Source organism: Pristiophorus japonicus, chromosome 2 (genome assembly GCF_044704955.1).
Source record: "Pristiophorus japonicus isolate sPriJap1 chromosome 2, sPriJap1.hap1, whole genome shotgun sequence".
NCBI lineage: Eukaryota > Metazoa > Chordata > Chondrichthyes > Pristiophoridae > Pristiophorus > Pristiophorus japonicus.
Genome location: NC_091978.1, coordinates 116,625,267 through 116,637,282, shown reverse-complemented (window position 1 = coordinate 116,637,282; position 12,016 = coordinate 116,625,267). Strand labels below are relative to the sequence as shown.

The window sequence follows — 12,016 nt, the reverse complement described above, 5'->3', positions numbered from 1 at the left end:
CCTCCCCCCTCCTCTCCCTCCCTCCTCTCCCTCCCTCCTCTCCTCTCCCTCCCTCCTCTCCTTCCCCATCCTCTCCCTCCCTCCTCTCCTTCCCCATCCTCTCCCTCCCTCCATCCTCCTCCTAAACCTCCTTCTCTCCATCCTCCTCCTCTCCCTCCTCCTCTCCCTCCTCCTCTCCTTCCTCCTCCTCCTCCTCCTCCTCTCTCTCCCTCCTCCTCCTCCTCCTCTCTCTCCCTCCTCCTTCTCCTCTCCCTCCCTCCTCTTCCTCCTCCTCTCCTCCTTCCCTCCTCCTCCTCTCCTCTCCCTCCTCCTCCTCCTCCTCCTCCTCCTCCTCCTCCTCCTCCTCTCCCTCCCTCCTCCTCTCCCTCCCCATCCTCTCCCTCCCTCCATCCTCCTCCTAAACCTCCCTCCCTCCTCCTCCTCTTCCTCCTCCTCCTTCTCTCCATCCTCCTCCTCCTCTCCCTCCTCCTCCTTCTCTCCCTCCTCCTCCTTCTCTCCATCCTCCTCCTCCTCCTGCTCCTCCTCCTCTCTCTCCCTCCTCCCCCTCCCTCCTCCTCCTCCTCCTCTCCTCCTTCTCCTCCTCCTCCTCTCTCCCTCATCCTCTCTCCCTCATCCTCATCCTCCTCTCTCCCTCCTCTCTCTCCTCCTCCCCTCCCTCCTCCTCTCCTCCTCCTCCTCCTCCTCCTCCTCCCCCTCCTCCCCCTCCTCCCCCTCCTCCTCCTCCCCTTCCTCCTCCCCCTCCTCCTCCTCCCCTCCTCCTCTCCCTCTCCCTCCTCCTCTCCCTCCTCCTCCTCCTCCTCCTCCTCCACTCTCTCCCTCCTCCTCCTCCCCCTCCCTCCCCCTCCCTTCCCCTCCTCCTCCTCCTCTCCTCCTTCCCCCCTCCTCCTCCTTCCCCCCTCCTCCTCCTCTCTCCCTCCTCCTCCTCCTCTCTCCCTCCTCCTCCTCCTCTCTCCCTCCTCCTCCTCCTCTCTCCCTCCTCCTCCCCTCCCTCCCTCCTCCTCCCCTCCCTCCCTCCCTCCCTCCCTCCCTCCTCCTCTCCCCCCCTCCTCCTCCCCTCCCCTCCCTCCTCCTCCCCCCTCTCCCCCTCGCTGTCAGAAACACAGAGACATTGGGGAGGCCCCGTCCCAGCCCTGTTGGAGGGCTCCCGATGCTGCAGTCGGTGAGTAGAAACTTAATTTTTTATTTATTGATTGATATTTAAACAAAAATTTAAATTAATTATTTTTTTTTTTATTTTATTGGTTGATTTATTGATTGATTTATCATTTATTATTGATGATGGCTCTTTATTTGTAAAAGTGAAGTGTTTAACGTTTGTATACGCCCCATCCCCCCACCCCCCCCCCCCCAATCTCTCGTTCCCTACACCTGATTTATAAGTGTAGGCAAGGTTTTTCTGAGCGTACAAAAATCTACACTTACTCCATTCTAAGTTAGTTTGGAGTAAGTTTTTGCTGCCTAAACTTGCAAAACAGGCATCAGTGGCTGGACATGCCCTCTTTTGGGGAAAAAAAATCTGTTCTGCAATGAAACTATTCTAACTCACTCGAACTGGAGCAAACTAAATGCAGAGAATTGCAATTTCTAAGATGCTCCATTCTAAACTAGTTGCTCCAAAAAAATAGGAGCAACTCAGGCCAAAATTTGAGCCCTTTAAGAGGTTTAGCATCTTTGAAAGTTTAAAAATCACCAGGCCCGGATGAGCTGCATCCCAGGCTGTTGGGTGAAGCAAGGGAGGAATTAGCAGAGGCACTGACCATCATTTCCAATCCTCTCTGGCTACAGGTGTGGTGCCGGAGGACTGCAGGGCTGCTAATTTGTACTGTTGTTTAAAAAGGGAGAAAGAGATAGACCGAATAATTACAGGCCAGTCGGCCTAAACTGTTGAGTTGGAAAAATTCTGAGGGACAATATTAATCATAATTTAGAAAGGCATGGATTAATCAAGGAAAGTGAACATGTACTTGTTAAGGGACGGTCACGTCTGACTAATGTGATTTAATTTTTTGAGGCGGTAAGCAGGAGGGCTGATGACGACGATAGAACATTTGATGTAGTCTACGTGGATTTAAGCAAGGCTTTTGACAAGGTTCCAAATGGCAGACTGGTCAGACAAGTAAAAACCAATGGGATCCAAGGGAACGTGGATCTAAAATTGGCTAAGTGACAGAAAGCAAAGAGTAATGGTCGACTGATGGTTTTTGTGACTGGAAAGCTGTTTTCAGCGAGGTTCCGCAGGGCTCAGTAGTAGGTCCCTTGCTTTTTTGGTATATATCAATGATTTAGACTTCAATGTAGGGGGCATGATTAAGAAATTTGCAGATGATACAAAAATTGGCCATGTTGATAGTGAGGAAGAAAGCTGTAGACTGCAGGAAGCTATCAATGGACTGGTCAGGTGGACAAAAAAGTGGTAAATGGAATTCACTCCTGAAAAGTGTGAGGATAATATATTTGGGGAAGGCTAACAAGGCAAGGGTAATACACATTAAATGGTAGGACACTGAGAAATGTAGAGTAACAGAGGGACCTTGGAGTGCATATCCACAGATCCCTGAAGGTATCAGGACATAGAAACATAGAAAATAGGTGCAGGAGTAGGCCATTCGGCCCTTTGAGCCTGCACCACCATTCAATATGATCATGGCTGATCATGCAACTTCAGTACCCCATTCCTGCTTTCTCTCCCTACCCCTTGATCCCTTTAACCGTAAAGGCCACATTTAACTCCCTTTTGAATATATCTAACGAACTGGCCTCAACAGTTTTCTGTGGTAGAGAATTCCACAGGTTCACAATTCTCTGAGTGAAGAAGTTTCTGCTCAGCTCGTTCCTAAATGGCTTACCCCTTTTCCTTAGACGGTGACCCCTGGTTTTGGACTTCCCCAACGTCGGGAACATTCTTCCTCCAGCTAACCTGTCCCATCCCGTCAGATTTTTATGTTTCTATGAGATCCCCTCTCATTCTTCTAAATTCCAGTGAATATAAGCCTAGTCTATCCCGTCTTTCTTCATATGTCAGTCCTGCCATCTCAAGAATCAGTCTGATGAACCTTCGCTGCAGTCCCTCAATAGCAAGAATGTCCTTCCTCAGATTAGGAGACCAAAACTGCACACAATATTCAAGGTGTGGTCTCACCAAGACCCTGTACAACTGCAGTAAGACATTCCTCTCGCTATGAAGGCCAACATGCCATTTGCCGCCTTCACTGCCTGTTGTACCTGCATGCCAACTTTTAATGACTGATGTACCATGACACTCAGGTCTCGTTGCATCTTCCCTTTTCCTAATCTGTCACCATTCAGATAATATTCTGCCTTCCTGTTTTTGCCACCAAAGTGGATAACCTCACATTTATCTACATTATACTGCATCTGCCATGCATTTGCCCACTCACCTAACCTGTCCAAGTCACCCCGCAGCCTCTTAGCATCCTCCTCACAGCTCACACCGCCACCCAGCTTAGTGTCATCTGCAAACTTGGAGATATTACACTCAATTCCTTCATCAAAATCATTGATGTATATTGTAAATAGCTGGGGTCCCAGCACTGAACCCTGCGGCACCCCACGAGTCACTGCCTGCCATTCTGAGAAGGACCCGTTTATCCCTACTCTCTGCTTCCTGTCTGCCAACTAGTTCTCTATCCACGTCAATACATTACCCCCAATACCATGTGCTTTAATTTTGCACACTAATCTCTTGTGTGGGACCTTGTCAAAAACCTTTTGATAGTCCAAATACACCACATCCACTGGTTCTCCCTTGTCCACTCTACGAGTTACATCCTCAAAAAATTCTAGAAGATTTGTCAAGCATGATTTCCGTTTCATAAATCCATGCTGACTTGGACCGATCCTGTCATTGCTTTCCAAATGCGTTGCTATTTCATCTTTAATAAATGATTCCAACATTTTCCCCACGACTGATGTCAGGCTAACCGATCTATAATTCCCCATTTTCTCTCTCCCTCCTTTTTTAAAAAAAAGTGTTGTTACATTAGCTACCCTCCAGTCCATAGGAACTGATTCAGAGTCGATAGACTGTTGGAAAATGATCACCAATGCATCCACTATTTCTAGGGCCACTTCCTTAAGTACTCTGGGATGCAGACTATCAGGCCCTGGGGATTTATCAGCCTTCAATCCCATCAATTTCCCAAACACAATTTCCTGACTAATAAGGATATCCTTCAGTTCCTCCTTCTCACTAGTCCCTCGGTCCCCTTGTATTTCCGGAAGGTTATTTGTGTCTTCCTTCGTGAAGCCAGAACCAAAGTATTTGTTCAACTGGTCTGCCATTTCTTTATTCCCCATTATAAATTCACCTAATTCTGACTGCAAGGGACCTATGTTTGTCTTCACTAATCTTTTTCTCCACATATCTATAGAAGCTTTTGCAGTCAGTTTTTATGTTCCTCGCAAGCTGCCTCTCATACTCTATTTTTCCTCTCCTAATTAAACCCTTTGTCCTCCCCTGCTGAATTCTAAATTTCTCCCAGTCCTCAGGTTTGCTGCTTTTTCTGGCCAATTTATATGCCTCTTCCTTGGATTTAACACTGTCCCTAAATTCCCTTGTTAGCCACGGCTGAGCCACCTTCCCAGTTTTATTTTTACTCTAGACAGGGATATACAATTGTTGAAGTTCATCCATATGATCTTTAAATGTTTGCCATTGCCTATCCACCGTCAACCCTTTAAGTATCATTTGCCAGTCTATTCTAGCCAATTCACGTCTCATACCATCGAAGTTACCTTTCCTTAAGTCCAGGACCCTAGTCTCTGAATTAACTGTGTCACTCTCCATCCTAATGAAGAATTCTACCATATTGTTGTCACTCTTCCCCAAGGGCCTCGCATAACAAGATTGCTAATTAGTCCTTTCTCATTACACATCACCCAGTCTAGGATGGCCAGCCCTCTAGTTGGTTCCTCGACATATTGGTCTAGAAAACCATCCCTAACACACTCCAAGAATTTTTCCTCCACCGTATTGCTACCAGTTTGGTTAGCCTAATCTATATGTAGATTAAAATCGCCCATGATAACTGCTGTACCTTTATTGCACGCATCCCTAATTTCTTGTTTGATGCTGTCCCCAACCTCACTACTACTGTTTGGTGATCTGTACACAACTTCTACTAGTGTTTTCTTCCCTTTGGTATTCCGCAGCTCCACCCATACAGATTTCACATCATCCAAGCTAATGTCCTTCCTTACTATTGCGTTAATTTCCTCTTTAACCAGCAACACTACCCCACCTCCTTTTTCCTTTCTGTCTATCCTTCCTAGAGTACAAGGCGTTTCTCTAAATATATGGCAAATATTTGAAATATAATCAATACTAAATATCAGCAAAACAATGCAGCTTTTAATTGTTACCCATTTTTGTTTTCTTAAATGTGTGAAAATAGCTTTTAAACTAAAACATTATTGGGATAAGTTAACTTTGTTTTGAATTTAAAGTGTGATATTTAATGTTTTACATATAATTACATAGAATATACAGCACAGAAACGGGCCATGCCGACATTTATGTTGCACTCAAGCCTCCTCCCATCCTCATCTAACTCAATCAGCATAACCCTCTATTGCCTTCACCTTCATATGTTTATCTAGCCTCCCCTTAAATGCAGCTATACTGTTCGCCTCATCCACTACCTGTGGTAGTGATTGAGTTCCACATTCTCACCACTCTATGGGTAAAGAATTCGCTGTTTGTTTTCTTAATGACGATCTTCTATTGATGGCCTGTAGTTTTGCTCTTCCCTAGAAGTGGAAACAGTCTCTCCATGTCTACTCTGTCAAACCTTTCATAATTTTAAGACCTCTGTTATGTGCTCAACCTTTTCTTTTTCAAGAGAAAAGAGACCCAGCCTTTCCTGATTGGTATAACCCTGCAGTTCTAGTATTTGTACAGTTAAAGGCAGATGTCTGATTCCTAAATATATTTGGAACAGACAAAGATTGACATATTTTTGAATTGAATGGTAAGGATTTTGAGTTGTAATATTCTCTTGCTGATAGGCAGTTGGAGGTCAAAGCACAGAAGTTAGCATGAAGGAATGGATTTTACGATACGCTGAAGAAGCAAGTAGTGGTGATGATGATGATGATCAGGATAATGAAGTACCTGAAGAGAACACTGAAAAGGAAGAACACTTTGATCCAGTGAGTATGATAATTATTTTGAACTGAGTGAAGGACCAAAATTGGTACAATTTATTTGTGTCTGAAAATAACTTTCATTTGAGTGGAACATGAAATTCTTTACATGAAGTGTGATTTTTTTTTTTCTTTTCCATAGTACTCAGAGAGCTTTTTCAGCCAGTATGTAGAAAGCCCAACAAGAGAGGGAGCGGTTCTGGACTCCGTTTCAGGGAATGAAGCTGGGCAGGTGGAAGTGGTGTTTTAGGGAATAAAGCTGGGCAGGTGAAAGGGGTATCAGTGGGTGAGCATTTTGGTGATAGTGATCATACTTCAGTTAGATTTAGTGTAGTTATGAAAAATGACAAAGATAGACTGGAGTAAAAGTTCTCAATTGGGAAATTTTACTGAGCTGAAATGTAATTTTGTGGAACTGGACTGGAAACGGCTACTCGAGTATCTCAGTATCAGTATCTCTGCAGTGGGAGTCATCTAAGAAGGAGATGGTGAGGGTTCAGTGCAAATATGTTGGGCGGCCTCGCCGCCGAGGAGGAACTGTTCGGGCGGGGCCCGCCGCCGAGGAGGAACTGTTCGGGTGGGGCCCGCCGCCGAGGAGGAACTGTTCGGGCGGGCCTCGCCGCCGAGGAGGAACTGTTCGGGCGGGCCTCGCCGCCGAGGAGGAACTGTTCGGGCGGGGCCCGCCGCCGAGGAGCAAGTGTTCGGGTGGGGCCCCGCTTTGGAGGCCCCGAGGTAAGGGCGGCAAGGCCCGAGGTCGGGCAACGACGGCAAGGCGAGGCCCGAGGTTGGCTGGTCCGGATTCCGGAACATTTTATGGATTCCAGACGACCCTGCCGGTCCGGATTCCGGAACTCCGGATTTTGGATGCTGCACCTGTACCACGAAAAGCAAGGGACCTACTACTGAGCCCTGCGGAACCCCGCTGCAAACAGCTTTCCAGTCACAAAAACACCTGTCGATCATTACACTTTGCTTCCTGACACTGGATCTTGATCTTGGAACTGCCTTTGTTTTTTCTTTCTCATCAATTTTCTTCCCTCTTTTGAAGATACTGACCCCATGATGGGTTACAGTTCTGTCGATGTCAAGTACCCACTGGCACCTCACACAATACCATTATTGATGTGAGCTTCAAGTGAGTCAGCAGGCTATTTGACCATAGGAAACATCAAAGTTGAGCTAAATACTGCCTCAATGAACAGTTTTTATTTTTTTTTTACTTTCTCCAACTCAGGGCCATTGAACCCAATTGTAATGGTCTTAACGCTGCACTGGCTGAAATCAATAAACTCTGAATAGATCAGGAAATCATGTTCCTCAGGAGAACAAATCAATTTCAGAGGGCTCAGTTGGAAGAGTTGGACTTGGTGCCATTTTTTCTTCCTTACTCATTATAACTGCTTATGTTTAGCATAAAATATTGCAGTTACTAGCATAGGACCTGAAGGTTAAGATCTTGTGATGGAAATTCAATTGGATTTTTCACTTGTTTATTGAACAGAATGATCTTTACTTGGAACTGACAGCAAAACTACTTGATACCAAAGAGCGGGCTCTGTCCTTTAAGCAGAATAATAACAAACATGCTCACCGAGAAGCAGGCGATAGAATAAAGATACTCCAACAGGGTAAGGACAAAGTTCCTCTGTTTCTCAGATGCTATAATGTTGCAGGGGATCTTTTTGAAGTAGTTTTCAAAGTTAATTGTTGTGACCTTAAAGTGATCATGGGTTGGGAAGGCCGGAATGAGGATAATATCCGACTAAAAATTGTTTTTCTGATTACTTATCCTTGCATTAAAGATTGTGACTATCTTTAAATGGTAAACATGAAGGTCATGTCTACTTACAACACCAGCTTTCAGATTGGTCTATTTGGAGGACAAAACCAGCTTTCTGATTGGTCCCCTTGGAGGACAAGGCACACCCAGCTGTTTATCTGGAATGTGTAATTATATCCTGCCTGCCTAAGTAATCAAGTACTTCACAATGCGTAATTCGAGCCATTCATTCTGACTGCCAGGCTCCAGAAAGCTCTTAAAGAACAGACAGGGCTCAACCTTGCAGGTTAGGATCTTCTCTTCTCCACCCTACCCCCAACAAGTTCCGAACCATCCACCCAACACCTGAATTTCTGACTGTTCCCTCCCCAACAAGTTCCTGACCTTTTACCTCTGCCCAAGTTCCTGACCTTCTTCCCCTGCCCAAGTTCTTGACCTTTCCCATCACCACCACCATTGATGCAGCATTGTGTGTGGGTCATGGATTTTAACAATTTATTGGGTATGACGAGAATAGTGACAGTGTCATGATTTCGTCCAGTCCAATAGTGTCACGTGAAATACATGCACCAAGCTTTCTGAGAAATCAACAGGTCTAGTGCGAGGAGAGGGAGAGCGTGGTGTGGGTGTAAACACCATCCCCACAATGCTCTCTGTGCTCGTTACCCACCCCCGAGTTCCTGATCTTCCCTCCCTCGAGCTCCCCCCCCCCCTCCTCACCTGCCCTCCAAGTACCTGAGCTTCCCCCCCCCCCCCCACCCCCCCGAGTATCTGGCCTTCACCCCCCCCAGTACCTGACCGTACCTCTCCCCCCCCTTTCCCCCACCCCCCCGGATACCTGAGCTTTTCCTCCCCTCTCCCCAAGTACCTGGCCTTCACTATCTCCCCCGTAAGTACCTGGCCTCCACTACCTCCCTCCCTCCCCCCTGAGTACCTCCCCCACCCCCCCACCCCCCCCCCCCGAGTACTTGACCTTCACTCCCTCCCTCCGAGTACTGACCTTCTCCCCCCCCCCCCCCCCTCCCCCAGTACCTGACTGTACCTACATAAGAGATAGGAGTAGGCCATTCAGCCTCTCGAGCCTGCTCCACCATTCAATATCATGGCTGATCTGATCATAGACTCGGCTCCACCTCCCTGCCCGCTCCCCATAACCCTTTACTCCCTTATCGCTCAAAAATCTATCTATCTCCGCCTTAAATATATTCAATCATCCAGCCTCCACAGCTCTCTGGGGCAGAGAATTCCATGGATTTACAACAGAGAGAAGAAATTTCTCCTCATCTCAGTTTTAAATGGGCGGTCCCCTAGTTTTAGTTACCCCTATGAGTGGAAATATCCTCTCTGTATCCACCTTGTCGAGCCCCCTCATTATCTTATATGTTTCGATAAGATCACCTCTCATTCTTCTAAACTCCAATGTGTATAGGCCCAACCTACTCAACCTGTCTTCATAAGTCAACCCCCTCATCTCCGGAATCAATCTAGTCAACCTTCTCTGAACTGTCTCCAATGCAAGTATATCCTTCCTTAAATATGGAGACTAAAACTGCACGCAGTACTCCAGGTGTGGCCTCACCAATACTCTGTACAGTTGTAGCAGGACTTCTCTGCTTTTATGCTCTCTCCCCTTGCAATAAAGGCCAACATTCCATTTGCCTTCCTGATTACCTGCTTTCTAACTTTTTGTGTTTCATGAACAAGGACCCCCAGGTAGCTCTGTACTGCTGCATTTTGCAATTTTTCTCCATTTAAATTATAATTTGCTTTTCTATTATTGCTGCCAAAGTGGATAACCTCACATTTTCGCACATTATACTCCATTGGCCAGATTTTTGCCCACTCACTTAGCCTGTCTGTATTCCTTTGCAGATTTTTTGTGTCCTCCTCACAATTTGCTTTCCCACCCATCTTTGTATCATCAGCAAACTTGGCTACATTACACTCGGTCCCTTCATCCAAGTCATTAATATAGATTGTAAATAATTGAGGCCCCAGCACCGATCCCTGCGGCACCCTACTAGTCACTGTTTGCCAACTGGAAAATGACCCATTTATCCCTACTCTCTGTTTTCTGTTCGTTAGCCAATCCTCTATTCATGCTAGTATATTGCCCCCAAGCCCATGAACTTTTATCTTGTGCAGCAATCTTTTATGTGGCACCTTGTGAAATGCCTTCAGGAAATCCAAATACACCACATCCACTGGTTCCACTTTATCCACTCTGTTCGTTACATCCTCAAAGAATTCCAGCAAATTTGTCAAACATGACTTCCCCTTCATAAATTCATGCTGACTCTGCCTGACTGAATTATGCTTTTCCAAATGTCCTGCTACTGCTTTTAAAAATATGATACCTGACCTTCACTCCCTCTCACCCCCCACCCCCCCCCCCCGAGTACCTGACCTTCTCCCTCTCCCTCCCTCCGAGTACCTGACCTTCACTCCCTCTTTTCCTCCCTCCCCCCCTGAGTACCTGACCTTCACTCTCAGCCACCGCCCCCCCCCCCAGTACCTGACCTCCACTCCTGCCCCCCCCGAGTACATGACCTTCCCTTTCTCCGCCCCCCCCCCCCCCCCCCCAAGTTCCTGACCGTCCCCCTCTCCCTCCCTCCGAGTACCTGACCTTCCGTCCTAAGGAGTAATTAGGGCAGATGACCAAAAGCTGCTCAAAGAGGTAGGTTTTAAGGAGCATCTTAAATGAGGATAGAGAGGTTTTGGAAGGGAGTTCCAGAGCTTAGGGCCGAGGCCGCTGAAGGCACAGCCACCAATGGTTGAGCGATAATAATCTTATGATATATTTAGGAAAAGATAGGCTTTCCCCATCATGGAGTGTCTCAGTGGCTTTTAGTGTCTGTTTACGTCCTCATTCCGAGGTGCAGCAGTAGATTTAAATTGGTTATGCAATTAGCTATGGAAAAATACATTTAACCCTAGTAAACTATAAGGTGTTACACTGGGGTTGAAAAATATGGAGAGTGCCGCATAAGCATAGAGTAAATAAAGTTGAATTAATGTAGACATACTTGAAGCAAATTTGGATGGAATAATTGACATGTTGCTTTTGAAGTCTTGACAATGTACCAAAGCAGTGTGCGTGTGTCTATAAATATATATAAAATGCACACGCAAATAGTCTGGCTACAGACATTATGCTGAGGTTTTACAATGCACATGTCAGCCTTATTTTGTTTGGTGATTTGTTCCTGCTGAAATACTGGGGGACCGAGGGTCTAGTGAGAAGGAGGGACTGAAGGCAATCCTTATTAGGCAGGAAATTGTGTTCGGGAAATTGATGGGATTGAAGGCCGATAAATCCCCGGGGCCTGATAATCTGCATCCCAGAATACTTAAGGAAGTGGCCCGAGAAATAGTGGATTCATTGGTGATCATTTTCCAACAGTCTATCAACTCTGGATCAGTTCCTATGGATTGAAGGGTAGCTAATGTAACACCACTTTTTAAGAAAGGAGGCAGAGAGAAAACGGGTAATTATAGGCTGGTTAGCCTGACATCGGTAGTGGGGAAAATGTTGGAATCAATTATTAAGGATGAAATAGCAGCGCATTTGGAAAGCAGTGACCGGATCGGTCCAAGTCAGCATGGATTTATGAAAGGGAAATCATGCTTGACAAATCTTCTGGAATATTTTGAGGATGTAACTAGTAGAGCGGACAAGGGAGAACCAGTGGATGTGGTGTATTTGGACTTTCAAAAGACAAGGTCCCACACAAGAGATTGCTGGGCAAAATTAAAGCGCATGGTATTGGGGGTAATGTACTGACGTGGATAGAGAACTGGTTGGCAGACAGGAAGCAGAAAGTAGGGATAAACAGGTCCTTTTCAGAATGGCAGGCAGTGATAGTGGGGTGCCGCAGGGTTCAGTGCTGGGACCCCTGCTATTTACAATATACATCAATGATTTAGATGAAGGAATTAAGTGTAATATCTCCAAGTTTGCAGATGACACTAAGCTGGGTGGCGGTGTGAGCTGTGAGGAGGACGCTAAGAGGCTGCAGGGTGACTTGGACAGGTTAGGTGAGTGGGCAAACGCATGGCAGATGCTGTATA

The 12,016-nt window shown here is 46.3% G+C and overlaps 1 protein-coding gene across 1 annotated transcript in view; it reads left to right on the top strand.

The window, feature by feature from the left end:
- Positions 1 to 12,016, top strand: part of dhx29 (DEAH (Asp-Glu-Ala-His) box polypeptide 29) — a 168,677-nt gene that overhangs the window by 46,217 nt on the left and 110,444 nt on the right. Inside the window, exons 6-7 of the mRNA XM_070868797.1 lie at positions 6,028 to 6,171; positions 7,667 to 7,793. Coding sequence (XP_070724898.1) covers positions 6,028 to 6,171; positions 7,667 to 7,793 — 271 coding nt within the window. The remainder of the gene's footprint in view (positions 1 to 6,027; positions 6,172 to 7,666; positions 7,794 to 12,016) is intronic.